Source organism: Mchenga conophoros, linkage group LG17 (genome assembly GCF_057382185.1).
Source record: "Mchenga conophoros isolate Kocher_MC1m ecotype Shallow Benthic linkage group LG17, M_conophoros_male_GT1.1, whole genome shotgun sequence".
Taxonomy (NCBI): domain Eukaryota; kingdom Metazoa; phylum Chordata; class Actinopteri; order Cichliformes; family Cichlidae; genus Mchenga; species Mchenga conophoros.
Genome location: NC_140542.1, coordinates 32,615,188 through 32,629,983, shown reverse-complemented (window position 1 = coordinate 32,629,983; position 14,796 = coordinate 32,615,188). Strand labels below are relative to the sequence as shown.

General features: G+C 39.4%; 1 protein-coding gene across 1 annotated transcript in view; it reads right to left on the bottom strand.

Annotated features, from left to right (window-relative positions):
* The window catches only part of gsap (gamma-secretase activating protein), a 56,236-nt gene extending 43,102 nt beyond the window's left edge, over positions 1–13,134 (bottom strand). The window contains exons 1-17 of the mRNA XM_085251983.1: positions 12,719–13,134; positions 11,985–12,055; positions 10,408–10,464; positions 10,228–10,297; positions 9,932–9,979; positions 7,258–7,346; positions 6,893–6,962; positions 6,703–6,752; positions 6,265–6,375; positions 6,119–6,175; positions 5,969–6,015; positions 5,781–5,866; positions 3,255–3,332; positions 3,058–3,144; positions 2,742–2,834; positions 2,350–2,518; positions 1,898–1,988 (exon numbers count right to left, since the gene is read on the bottom strand). Coding sequence (XP_085108109.1) covers positions 1,898–1,988; positions 2,350–2,518; positions 2,742–2,834; positions 3,058–3,144; positions 3,255–3,332; positions 5,781–5,866; positions 5,969–6,015; positions 6,119–6,175; positions 6,265–6,375; positions 6,703–6,752; positions 6,893–6,962; positions 7,258–7,346; positions 9,932–9,979; positions 10,228–10,297; positions 10,408–10,464; positions 11,985–12,055; positions 12,719–12,806 — 1,362 coding nt within the window. The 5' untranslated portion in view covers positions 12,807–13,134. The remainder of the gene's footprint in view (positions 1–1,897; positions 1,989–2,349; positions 2,519–2,741; positions 2,835–3,057; positions 3,145–3,254; positions 3,333–5,780; positions 5,867–5,968; positions 6,016–6,118; positions 6,176–6,264; positions 6,376–6,702; positions 6,753–6,892; positions 6,963–7,257; positions 7,347–9,931; positions 9,980–10,227; positions 10,298–10,407; positions 10,465–11,984; positions 12,056–12,718) is intronic.
* Between the last annotated feature and the right edge of the window lie 1,662 nt (positions 13,135–14,796).

The following is a 14,796-nucleotide window of genomic DNA, read 5'->3' as shown; positions in this document are numbered from 1 at the left end:
CATTTTAAAAGTAACCAAACACCTGTCTTGTCCTGGCTTCTCATCGCTCGTTAGCTGATTACTTAAAAAAGCTGCAACCTCCTGGACTAAAAATTAGTCTAAAGTTGTAACCTCCCATTTTAAAATGCTCAAATTTACAAAAGAAATAAACATGTTTAAAGTGTGATTTAAAGTTTATTAAGATACAAAATGTACTATTGAGGTCACAGCCCTCACAAGAAGCTGTTAATTGTCTGCTTAGGTGTCACCTCTGCTAATTCTCTGGTATTAAGTCTCTGAACTGGGCCTTCTAGAGTATATATTTAATACAAATGTCTGGTAAAAAAATATGCCTTGTAGTTCACTGTAACAGCGAGTTTGTTTTTTTGTGAGGTAGATTCTAATATTTTATCTGTATGCTAGTAATCATTAGCAAGTACCTCTAGCTCTGTAAAACACCCATATGGTGTGTTAATGCACCATGCTAACCAAGCTAGGCAGTGTTAGCTAACAACTTAAGTAAGGTGAACTGATAAATAGCTCCTCAGGTAATTCAGAGCAAGAACGCAAATTAGCTAAGCATACTTCTGATGTTTTTTATAGCTCCAAAACCTGTGGCACTGTTATAAGAAGAGGCCAAAAGGTCAGTAGACATAATAAGGGCTAATTAACAAATGCTAGGACGTTAGTGGTAGCGGTGTGCAATACTGCAAATTTTAGTGTCTATTCCATGCCAAGTAAACACAGGGGCCAGTATTAGCCATACCAATTCTTTTAACTTATAAACGCAGCTAGGAGAGAGCAATGCGTCGAGATTTATGATATGAATTTGCAAATTCTGAACTCATTTTAATTACCACTAAACTGCGATGGCCACTTTCCACAATAATTAGCTAACACAACATAGTTTCATTAACACGCCCTATGCTGAAGAGGGAAGCACTTCAGCATTTTACATTTGTGAGCATCCTGATGTCAGCTGGGTACTGTGTTTGGTAATAGCTGGTGACAGCTGTAATCACAGATAATAATTTTTTGTATGATCTTGCTTTGATGTATAAAGACCCTCGCCCTGTAGCATAAGTCAGAGCTGAAGTAAAGTCAGAAGACAAGTTAGAAACAGAGTAACTTCATTTATGTAGTATTCCCAGTATTAAAGTTTCAAACTCTATGAACATTTTATGCCACTTTATCAAAGCCTCGACTACACTGGTGCAGAGTCTACAAAGGATATAAAAGTTCTGTATGGTGTCCAATTTCCCACTGATAGCTTGCACTAATGAAGCTGGCGACTCATTTAACCTCTAAAGAAAGAATTTATGACAATCTAGAACATCTTAATTTAGTAGTAACACTGATACAGTCTGAGTCACAGCACCGTGCCAAAACAAAACACTTTCTCCCTTTCTCTCTGTCTTTAACTCTGTTTGATCTCTGCCCACTTCTCTTCTCTTCTCTCCCATTTCATTACAGCATCCCATCTTTTCTGTCTTTCTCTCTGTCTTCTTCCCTCTGGCTAACCGGCTTCCAACTCAAGGTTGACACCTACCGCATTTACACCAAAGTGCAGAAAGAGCGCCTTTTCCTACATTTATCTACTCACTTCTTCTCAGTTGTACATCTTTAGTTCTTTAGGGAAATTGCCTAACACTGACCTTGAATGTTTACTTATTCAAACAGCTGCATTCTCCACTTTGTTGCCTATTTATCTTGTCTTTTTTGTGCGTTCTCCACTTCAAAGAGAACTTATTGATCTTGTAAGTTTGTTTAAGACCCAATAAAAATCAATGACTATTCTCCTCCTGAACTTATGTTCTACAAAAAGACAGTCATTTTGTTTTAAATGTGCTGGAAAACAAAGATGATGTTCTGCAGAGCTAAACTAAACTAAACTCAATTATTCTATGTGCATCCGCACCTTTAGCTCCAGGTTTGGGTCAGTTCCCATGTAAACCAGCAGGCAGTGGAGGGCAGCCAGGCGCTGAGGGTCAGCCTTACTGCTGGGACACCTTGAATGCAGGTGACATATAATAAATACACCATAATATAGAAAAAAGCATATACAAACACACAGGCAGAGAGCCAGCAGTCAGGTACTACAATGTGATGTATGCATGCTGTTAAAAAAGTGGATTTAAGTTTCAAAAGTGAACAGAATGAAAAATTGTCCACTAAACAAAAAGGGAAAAGAGCCATTGCTGCATCTTTATCGAGCTAGGAGGTGACTCCTGGCGAAAGTTCAAGTAAATGCTAAATTTATTTCAGAAAGACACTGCAGGTGTACACACACAAAAGCCTGTCTGCTACCTTCCTGCCTATATCTTCTCCTATGCACTCCTCTTCCTCTTCTAAGTTTTGAGTCATGCCCACCTAGAATTTGTGTCTGAACGCAGGATCTTCAGCAGGTAGGCGGGGCTGAGCTCGGCACTGTGAATCCTGCCGGTGGCCTGGTCCAGCAGACAAGCGCTGGACTCATCCTCTGCATGCAAAACTGTGATGTTGGCTGACTGACACTGCAGGCCCAGGTTCACATCACGACCTGCATGTTGTGGAGTCAGACAGACAGAGAACAAGGCATAGACACCGAGTTAAATCATCTTATTTTGAGGCGCACGTCTTATTGACAGATAAGGCAGCTTCCTCGTTTAAAAGTCATGTGAGAAATAAACAAGAATATATTACAGAGGGGAAAGAAAGAAAAAAATGTTACTTCTGCCACTGCTTAGCACAGGCACTATTTCTTTCGACAAAACTTGCCTTACCAGAGAGAAAGAGGGAGTGACAGAGCATCTCCTGCTGCCTGGTGTTGATACAGTGGAGGAAATAACCCTGCAGGTATACCAGGATGTAGTAACCTATATAAAAAAAACACACAGCATCACTGTCAGTTAGTATGCTTCAGGCATTTCTTGGGCTCTGTGCAGATAAACACATTCATCTATATTTGGTGTCCCTGTGTTTCTATTTGAAATTCAACCTAAAAACTCACAAATATTAGGATGCAGATATGTGTGTGTGTGTGTGTGTGTGTGTGTGTGTGTGTGTGTGTGTGTATTATATAGATGTGTGCGCAATGACCTATGGGAATGAAGAGCGGATGGAGCTGGGTGGCTTTCTGTGGCGATGCATCACTGCCCAGAGACACCCTGAACTTCTTGCTGCAGTCTGCAGGAAGTTAAAAAAAACCACATTTGTCTCCGTGTGCTCGAGATAAAAACTGTAAAAGAGGCAGTAACAGATAGGGAGGGGAAAATTAGGAGCTAGCACAGACACACCTTTGTGAACTAAAACCACGGTGTAGAGAAGTTCGTGTTTGTCTTGAAGAGGCTGGGTATAGCACACACACATGCTTCCTAAGAGTTAAGCACAGAACAGGGAAGTTACAGATCAAACCGTGGCATTATTCATGATAACCAATGGAAAAATTAGATCCGATTTATCGTCATATATTATTATACCATATACTCTATTCATATTGTTAATATTTAACATTACTTACTTTTTAATAGGACAAGCAATAAGAGTGAAATACTGAGATTATATTCAGAGGTTATAGAGTCAGCCATGTAGTAATTGTAAAAATTACTCATGCCTTGTTAAAGGTTGGAATTCTGATTTGATTATATTATTTTGAAATAATTCGACCAGCACATTTCTTTGTGTAAAAAAAAATAAAAAATCTAAATGAGGAGAGTGTTCACTTAATCCAAAAAGTTAAATGTATTTCTATGGATGCTTTTAAAATTCTACAAACAACATTTCAGTGCATATGCATGCCATTACGAGCTTCTTACAGTTGGCAGTATATAAAAATATACGCTTGCTGGAAACTTTATTAGGTACACCTTGCTAGTATGGGGTTGCGCCCCATTTTCACCAAGATTCAACAAGGTGATGGAAATATTCCTCAGAGGTTTTGGTCCATATTGACACGTAGTATCACACATTTGTTGCAGATTTGTCAGCTGCACATGAGTAATCTTAAATTTCACATTCATCTCCTGGTCCACCACATCCCCAAGGTGCTGTATTGGACCAAGTGACTGTGGAAGCCATTTGAGTATAATTTGAGATGATCTGAGCTTTGTGATATGTTGGAAACAGCAATGCTGAGGGAGGCCATGGTGTTTAAACAATGCTCAGTGTGCAACGAAAACACTTCCCATGTCATTACACCACCATGTTACATGTTGGTTAACCAATGTCTGACGATACCATCCAAATGTTGCATCAGAAATAGACACTCATCAGGCCCAGCAACATTTTTCCAATCTTGTCCAATTTTGCCTTTGCAAACACTATCCTCAGTTTCCCGTACTTAGCTGTCAGAAGAGGCACCTGCTGTGGTCTTCTGCAGCTGTAGAGTTCAGAGATGCTCTTCTGCATACCTTGGTTGTCAGTGGTGGTTTTTTTGGGTTTTTTTTATTTACTATTGCCTTCTGGTCATTCTCTTTTGACTGTTCACATTATGATTTCTCATTTTTGTAATTATTGTGCAGCTGAACAGGTGCACCTAATAAGGTGGCCAATGAGTGTATCTAAGTGTATAACAAAATTATGTAAGACAGGTTCCAAATTAAAAGAATAAACAAGCAATCTTAAAGTTTTGCACAACATCATGCTGTCAGAAGAGGCGAACACTCTCTAGCATTGATTAAGTCTTTCGCCCCCCAAAATGATCCCACCCACCTCAGGTGTTTTGATGATGGTGGTGATGAACTAGCACTATCTAATATGTCGATACAAATTTCCAAACAGGTATTCAGTTTGGTTGCAATCTGACGGCCATAGCATATGACCACTGTCATACTTATAGGAACATTCCCTTGATGGGAGCGCTGCTATCAGCATGATGACGCTCCATCAGCATAAAAATGTTTCATCATAAGGTGAAGGTGATCACTCTGGTATAGCTGGTACCAGACTGGATTGAGCAAAGGGTTCCAGGCTTCCTTTAATTTATTACCCACCTATATACACACAAAGAAATGTACTGTTTACTACAAATTCATGCTTGAGAGAGAAATGTGTTGACCACTTTATATTCATGCTTGAGTATGAATACAAGGCTTTAACATACAGAACGAGTCTGCAGTCTGATTTTTCCCTAATTAATAGTAATGGATGAAAGTCAGTATAAGAAAGTAAATCCTGAAAGATTTACAAGCTGCTCGAGGCAGATGTTACTCTTGTATTCACATTAAAGCTCAAATAAAGCAGCTTCATTACAGTGCAGCTCATCTATAGTCAATGCGATTCTGTCCCTCTTTCTGTATGCCATTAAACCGTCTATGTTTAATCATGCAGCACAAAAAAAAATAAATAAATACAGGACAAAAATCTGAGGAGTGTGAATATAACCAGGACAGCAGCATGAGCCAGAACAGATAAATATTAAGTGAGAAGGATGACAATGATGAGAGGAACTGACAGATCGGCTGAACAAATCGGCTTTTGAATTAATCACTGGCAAAAGCATCATCAGCTGTGATGCTATTGGAAAACACCTCTGAAACTTAAGGAGGCTTGTAAGATTTACAGTCATCTCAGAAATTGGTCAGAACCTCATTATAAAGTGATCATCTCCACAAATCCTTCAATCATCACTGAAATTGTGAATTGGCCAAGATTTTTAATCCCTGGAGGTGAGCTGAGGCGGAGACTTACCTTCTTGTTTTTACAAAGAGGGATAGGAATCGCACAAATGTATCAAATTAGTCTCATAATCTGACTTTTCAATGTGAGACTAATAAGCATGTGAACAGACATGCGGTGCATGGGTGTGTGTGAGGACGTCTTACCTATTTTATTTGTGAATACTTGCAACTTAACAAGCTCCTGCTCCGGCCTCTCGGTGTGATAATGGTCGAAACCGAGATTTGCAAACCTGTCATCGAGACGAACACAAACACAAAAACAATGTTCAAAAGGAATGCAGAATATAGAACCGACATATTTCTATTTTATACTCTGCTAAAAGTTGCCTTACTTGACTGTGCGGAAGGAGTTGGCAGGCAGTTCTAAAGGGAGCTCGAACTGTTATCAGAGCGGTATGTTATTTCAAAGTAAAAGCATAAACAACAAATACAGAGCACAAAGAGCGGCATGTATTAAAATATAAGACACAAAGATACCATACCACAGTTTCACAGTTATAGCTTGGGTAAAACTGAACGCTTCGGAGCAGAAACTTTTCCTGCAAAAGACGAGCCGTACATTTTGCGTTAATCAAACAAGTCCCAGGGTATCTGTTGCCAAATTTGAATGCGAGTTTGTATGCATTGCCTTAAACGTGAGATAGTAGAGTCTTTGCGTGTGCCTGTCCCACTGCACCCAGCAAAAATCCTCCACGATTCTCTCTGCCGTTTTGGACAAACGTTCGGGGTTCATTATCACCTGGTCACCACACAAACATTTGAATTCAGCCACAATGAATTGTTAATGCAAGTCTCTGGCAGAAGACGTGCAGTGTATTTTGAGAATACAACCTCCTTCTCAAAATACACTGCACGTCTTCTGCCAGAGACTTGCATTAACAATATATTCTTTGCACTGTTTTGCTTATTAATTACTAAATTCGTGCACCCTTGGAAAGAATTTATGTCGCTGCAGAACTGCACAGAATTTACCAGCCATGAAATCCTGCATGCAATTTATAGCTCAGATGAGTCAACTATCTGCAAACACTTCCTTCATGAGAAAAAAAAGCAATGTGTAGCATACCACTCTATATCCCTCCTGCCTCGTTAGCATCACGTGGTAGAGATCCACATCTAAACACACAAAATGATAATTATGCAAATGGAAGAATGTACGGTAGAATATACAGTATGTATTATTTTTTATGCATTATCATAGTTCTCTCTGGATTCTTGTTACACATGCAGGCCAGCATAAGGACACAGTTGCTTACATCCATCTTCAGTGAGCAGCAGCAGATGGCTCTCCAGCACTGATCTTCTGTCAGTTTCATGATGGAGGAACTATGGGGGAAAAAAGCCACGGGAAAACTAAACGAGTGGTTTCCAACAATTTGCCAGATGAAGCTGAAAATTTGCTGCTTTTTATTCAAGGCTATGAACAAAATTGATGAAAAGGCATGACTGTAGAAGAGAAAGTGGAGAAAAGTGAGTACACTGACTTTAATTAAGTGATAGAACGTAAGCTAGAGGCCATAAAAGATATGTAGTATGACAGTCATGCCCTCTGAGCACTAACGCTTCGTAACTGCGACGTAAGCGCTTGTTTGTTAGTGAAATGTGAATGAAACACTCTTACCTGCACTTTGACTCTGAAGTCCACTGCCTTGAGGACTTTAGTGTTGTTAATAGGATGGATCTCAATCAGGAGAGTCAGGCACTTTGATACTACAAAGGTAGACAGGCTAGGGTTAATATCATTCACAGATTGAAAATGCTGTAGGAAAAGAGTGTATTTAAACTGCTTTAAGGAAGTGGTTCCCAACCTTATTCCAACTCAAGTACAAAAACTTCAGAATAAACCGTGCATAATAATTTGATATTTAAATTTAAGTTCAAAGCTGATCTTGTTTTCAGTATAAAGGAACATGTTTATGCTTTCCAGGGAAGATTATTTGACTTAAAAGTAAATGTCACTATGCTTATCTTCATTAGAAACTTTATCTTTGAGTTATTCTTAAAAGGCCATAGCAAAAAGGAGCCTATCTATAGATAGGCTTCTAATTAAGTCAACTGGACTGTTTGAATATTTTAAGAGCTGCAATGACAGCCCGTCTTATTTTAAGACATTTAATCACGTTTTCTTACAGCCATAACTATTCTAATATCTAGAAAGTTTTGATTTTAATTTAACAGGCTATTTTATGATGTTTCCCCACTAGAGGTGGGTTAAATAATCAAATATCGATAGTATAGACACCAATGGCGTATTGGTATCTATATATTGGTATTGTATTGGTATTGGATCGATACTAAGAGTGATACTTTGTTTCTATTGTTTAAGTTTAGTCTCTTTTTTAGTATTAAAAAATATACACCACATCCCTGTGTAGGTGGAGGTTGCTGTGCTTGCAGCTAGAACTATGCTGTTATAGCTATATTTAGCTAAATAGTGCTATATTAGAATGGAATGGAATAACTGTCTGAAAACGTTACTACTTGACATCTTTTTAAATCAGTTTGATCCATTTCTGAAACGCTTTCAGCTTACCATTGGCTAACAGATGAAAAATAGGTAATAAAAAGGTAATAATAAAAACTGCAGTAATAATAGTCATAGTTGTAGAATTTTAGTTGCAGAATAGTTAATGAAGCTGGCTGTTTACTGTTTGTTCCACATGATATTTCAAATGCCAAAGTTTAAGGGGTTTGGATCGTAATCTTTCCTAAGTTTTAGTGTCTGCTGTGTTTCTGTCTTTCTGTGTGTCCGTGTTTGCCGGTCATTTTTCTGTTTCAGTCATTTCCTGCTTTATTTTCTTTGAAAAATCTGCCTGTTTACTGACACACTCATCCAAAACACAGTGTTTGCTACATAGCGGATTAACAAGGGAGTAAGTCCAGGCAGCTGTTGATACACTATGGACACTTTTTGGATGCACTGCTGCAGTTATGCAACAGACGTCCCTAATTATCTCTGGTGCAAAACAAAACATCTGCACTACAACATTTTTGCTATTTTTGGATACAATACATGCTGTAGTTGAAGCAAAAACAGAGTTTGTACAAATCTAACCAACTCCAAAGTTAGTATTTGGTGTGACCACCTTCATTCTTCAACACGGACTCTTAGACAAACAGTGTAATTTTTAGGTTGAGATTTTTAGCTAGATTTTAGGCCTGGCACTTCTTCTTTTGTCTTTCACTTGTCCATTTTCTTCACATTTTATATGGACACACTGTACACTATGCTGAAATATGTCAAGTTTGCTTTTGGGGAATCAATGTGTTAATGTCTCTCAAACTGTTTTATCTTGGTTCTTTCCTGAGTTCCCTGTTATGTGTTGATAAAACAGAAGACTTTTTCTGTTTGAGTGACTCATAGGTCAGTGTTAAGTGTCTTAACAAAAACAAAATTCCTCTGAAAATGAGACGTACCAGAGTTGGACTGAGAAGCAGCTAATTTCCAAAGAAATACTTTCAAAGAGCTTTAGAAAACCTCAAGCTCAACTTAAAATTAAAAAGAAAGAAAAAAGAAAGAAAGTCTGAACTGAAATATAAAATGTAAAGAAATTACTTTTGCACATTACAATACTTTGGGTCCACTGTAATCACTAACTAAATGAAAACTGCTACAATGCTATTTTGTACCAATCATGCGTGCATGCTTGTTACTTCTCAAAAACACTTCATAAGCAAGCCACTTCACAACATACTGCACAGAGCATATTTCATTCTTTGACACAAACACGCCTTGGTGCACGTGTCCCAGTCAGTGGAGTGCAGTGTGCACTGCTTCTGCACACTACTTTATGGGGCATTATATATTAATGCTGAAATTTAGAACGGCAATGAAAAAGTCTGACAATTTATCTTGTGAATGAGTTGGCAATTCAAACACATTTTTTCGGTAAGTTTTACCTCCTGCCTTTGTCCTTCTTTTTGCAATTGTGGCATTTCCAATCCCCTGTTTTGTCTTGGCTTTTTGTCAGTTGCATGATTCTTTTTGTTAGGCTTCTAGTTGATTATCCTGCTATCTTCTGCAGGATAAAGTTTTCTTCTCATTGATAACTTTTCTAATTCAGCATCCTGAATTTGGGTCCAAATAAAATATTGTTCAGTTGTCCATACTGCTAACAATTTCAGCTAGTATCAGTTAGGCCACACTTAAATTTACTACTTTAAATGTGTACTTTTAAGCCCTCTGGCTACTGCCAAAAATAACCTCTGGGGTATTTGTACCCCTGGTTGAGAATCACTGCTTTAAGACAGGTTTAATGTCACAGTCTATGGATAAAACAGAAAAGGGATGTTACTTGGTTTGAGGCGCTCCTCTCCTCTGGCATTCTGTGCCAAGCTGACAGCTAGGAGAGAAAAAGCAAAGTTGGCATGTCACATGACTGAATTGGAACATATTTCCCACAATAATGTCTCCGGTGGTTCTTCAGGCACTAATCAGCATCCGAACAGCATCATCTCGTCTTGTACTTGTGGGTTCGTGCGTTGCATGATCTGAAACTGCTTTCTCGACACGGGCATTTAAACTTGATCTGAGTTCAAGAAGCCGGTGTTGTTGCTGATAATTCATTATCTGCACAAGACAGAGGCTCACCCAGCAGTGTCTCCTCTTTGTTCAGGGAACAGCTGCTGACACACACCTGCTTGTCAAATGTGTACAGGAGCTGTTGGGGAAAACACACATGCGCACAGTCGCATGAGAATGAGTGCATGATTGCAAAGTGTGCAAAACTTAATGGAGTAATATAGGGACACACAAACACAAACACAGTACCTTATTCTTCTTGCTGTTCGGGTCATATTTCCCAATCCTGGTGGTACCTGTTGCTCCCTATGAGAACATTAGTTCACTAATTAAAATATTACATTGTACAATCTTAATCTACCAAGAAGAAGTATTTAGTCAAGTCAAGTCAAGTCAAGTTTATTTATAGAGCACATTTAAAAACAACCAAGGCTGACCAAAGTGCTGTACAGTAAATACAGATAAAAATACAATAGAACACAATTTCGTAAAACACCTCGCTGATCAAATAAAAAAATAAATAAACAAATAAATTAAACCTTTCTAAAAGCCAATGAAAAGAGGTGAGTTTTAAGAGCAGTTTTAAAAGTTTCTAGGCTTAATTTCAGTCTGCTGTCTTCACCGCATCAGCATGTACGGAAAGTCATCCTTGACTTCTTTATTGCCATGGCCGACCCTACAGATCATCCAGACAAGACCTGCCCCGCTTCAAACCATCGATTCATTTTTCACATTTTTGCATTCAAAAGGTTTTCAATAAAAGGGCGTCTGCTCTGAAACCCAAGGTGCAACCAGGCATGCATAAAATTTCAAACCCTGCACTACAAAAAAAAAAAAAGAGAGATTCTTTTCCCTTTGCAGGCTGCACACTGTCTTTAACCTCCTAAACCCACACAGTCTTGGAGGGTCCATCATTAAAAATTTATGTTGTGCAGAGGAGCGTGGTTCAACACAGAAAATTATATTTTACATTCTACCGAGGAGCCCAAGATTTCCACAAAAGTACTAAATGTGTCAAGCAGATACATGGCGAAATAAAACGAATCTAGATTTCTTTGGATATTTTCCATTTGAAGATGACTGTTGGAGCCATTAAAAAAAAATTACTTCTGAGATATAAATATCTGACTTAGTACGACTTCAATGAAGAACTGACACAAGCAGCTTTTAAATATATGCATAAAAATGCTGTATTTAACAGAACAGCCACTTAAGAGGTGTAGTAACCCACACAACAGTGTGTTATTTTTGGGGGGTTAGCTGACAAATGGGACATCTGGTGAGTTCAAGACAGAGCATTTGACATGCAAATGCAAATATCTTATTAGCCAATCACATTGCAGCAATTCACTTCATTTAGGCATGCAGATGTGGTCAAAGCAACCTATGAAGTTCAAACTAAGCATCAGACTGAGGAAGAAATTGATTTAAGTGACTTTAAAAGTGTTGCGGTGGCTTGTGTCAGACAGACTGGTCTGAGTATTTCAGAAAAATTGTACTGGTAAATGAATTGAAGCTTATATAGAGCTGCTTTATTCTAATTGAGCACTCAGTGCACTTTGTACTTCACTGTGCTCAAACTGCTTCCAGTCACCAGATATTAGTTCAACAGAGCACTGTTGGGATGGGGTGAAATGGGCCATTAGCATCAATTGTGTCAATACAGACCAAAATCTCTGAGTAATGTTTCCAGCAGCTTGTTGGATGAAGGCACTTGTGAAGGCAAAAATGGGGTCGGGCTCAGCACCATTAAAGCATACCTAATAAAGTGTCCAGTATGTAACATGTGCAACACATAATATGCAATGCCTTCACTGTGGGCTTACCTTCCAGGAATAAAGGATGCACCCATCTCTTTCAAAATTCACAATACGAATGTCGACGGCTCCAGAGTATTCTTCAGACACAGAACACACACTTTATTGCCTGGCCTGTTTTATTATCTCATCCCACTGCTTATCCAGAACATACTAAATAAGTAGTAGAATTACCCTCTGTAATAGATTGTTATCGCAAGCTAACGAGTGTCTGATAGCAGAGGCCTGTAAATATATAAAGTAACCCAACTAGACATCATGCACTGTCTACAAAATAACAACTATCATATATTTCATCTAGCAAGAACATGGAACATTTTATTTTCACGATGTATTTTAAGTTCTCTGTTTGTTTGTTTTTAGATGTTTTCTGTTGATGTTTTGAGTTATGCTCCAGTTACTGAGTCTAAGAGCTGTAGCAAACGGGAGGTTGTTTCATCTCGCCTGCATTTAAGTGTGCGGTAACTGATGAAATAGTGCCATCTGGTGGTCAAAATTAAAAAAAAAAGAAAAAAAAAAAAGAAGAAGTAATAAACAAATCACAGGAACTTTACCACTGCAGGCTAAACTGCCTATGGGGGGCTATAATAACAGTAAAGCTGCGATAAAGGCATAGAAAGAACGAAGAACACGACTTCGTTTGAACCCGCTACTTTTATGTGAGATATTCGTTTATCTGTGAAAACAACTAAAACCTGGCCGTCATCGAAAGGACGCTGACCGTTAGCACCTGAACGCCTCACCTTCTACTCTGCAGACCGACGCCTCCTTCCTGAGGATATCAGACACCACATCCCTGTGCAAGTCGAACTTTGGCTGTGTCCTCAACATATCTGCTCCTACTGTCCCTTGGTTTTTATACCAATAAAAATACTCTCTGCAGTTAGTTCCCTTGAAAAGAGGCAGCAATTACAGCCCGGATCTGCTCAGGCTCCATATCATGTGACCGAAACTTGTTACTACTTGAAAACTGAAAGTAGAGTAGAGCACTCCGACAAATATTACCTTTAACTATCTAGCTCTTCCTCTTGACTTCACAAAGTTTTTATTGACATGCGGAAACGTCGCGTTAGTCTAAAGGTAGCTCCTCCCTCGAGTGGGATCACAGAGCCGGTATGTCGCTGCCATAGGCCGAGGAGAGCATCAGTCTGGAGGGTTGGAATCTCTCACGCCGCTGGCAGCCTGCTGAGCAAGGGACTTCACAGTGGTGTGTCATACATGTGTCCTCTTTTCTGTACATTCGAGCCCACGGGGTTGACTTTTTACGTGTATTTTCAATCCAATATGGCAACATTTTAATGTTAAATGTAATATGTATAAGCACTAATTGCTCGCTGCACTCCAAAAACAGAAAGCGGAAGGAACAACGGCGTGGTGAAAATCTGTAAAAGCGGGAACAATCAGAAACACCATCCATCCTGTAGTTAGAATTTTCAAAATGAAAAACAGTTAAATATTTATACATTCTGGCTTCAGGCGTGGCTGGTGGGGATCTTTAAAATGCAGCTATGAATCGATTAAATTATTTTTATTTTAATATTCTCTAGGTCCATCTTTTTGATGATTATTTTAAAACTTAAAACCACCCATAAACTCGAAATAGATGTATTTGGTGTATTTATGCTTATAGAAACTTCTCAAAGACCATCTCATTCCTTCATTTTTTTAAACTGAATGAAATTAATATTTGAAATACCTCAAGACCTACTGGTGAGACATCATTAACCCATGAATGAGTTTTTATGGTTTCTTATAACCTCGAACAGCTGTACAGCAAAGTGATAAAAGGGGTCAATTAAACTAAAAAGAGCTCATATCAGCCTATAGGGAGAATAAAGTTCAAGTGAAAAAAAAAGACAAAAGGTGGGAAAAGAGCAGGTCCAACACATTTTTTGATATCAAGATAAATCGGAAAAAAATGTGTTTCTACCTTTGTATCATCTTCTAAAAACATAACAAAACAATCTGTACGTTAGTGATATCTAGACCTATTCAGAAGATTAAAAATAATGAGCATCTACCTAATAAGGGGAATAAATCTGCTAAGACGGTACGGTGTTATCCTAATAACAAACCGTGGGTAACACAGGAAGTCAAAGCTGTCCTCAACATGAAGAAGAAGGCTTTCAGGAGCAAAGTGAAGGAGGAGATGAAAGCAGCACAGCGGGAGGTGAAACGCTGCCTGAGGGAAGCAAAGGACACCTACAGGAGGAAGGTGGAGCAGAAGTTGGAGAGGAACAATATGAGGGAGGTCTGGAATGGTGTGAAAACCATCACAGGCCACAACACCAAGAAAAGCACAGTGGGGGGGACTGTGGAGAAGGCAAACGAACTCAACAACTTCTTCAACAGGTTTGACCAGCCCACAACCCCCCCACCCTCACCCTCACCTTCACTACAGAGTCCTCTCCCCACTCTCCTGCCTCCCTCGCTTCCCCCCCTTCCTGACACCATGACACCCCCCTCCTCCAATCCCTCTCTCAGCAGCAAGACATCTCCCCCCCTCCCCTCCTCCCAAACATCTCCCAGTGTCACAGTGGATCAGGTCAGGAGGCAACTGAGGAAGCTTCGCCCCAGAAAGGCAGCAGGCCCAGACAAGGTGTGTCCTAGGATGCTTAAGGCGTGTGCTGCTGAACTTGGGGAGCCGCTACAACGAGTCTTCAACCTCAGTCTGCGACTGGGGAGAGTTCCCGCCCTATGGAAGACATCCTGCATCGTCCCGGTCCCCAAAAAGAACCGGCCCAATGAGCTGAATGACTTCCGACCGGTGGCACTGACGTCACATCTTATGAAGACTCTAGAGCGGCTCTTCCTCAACCTC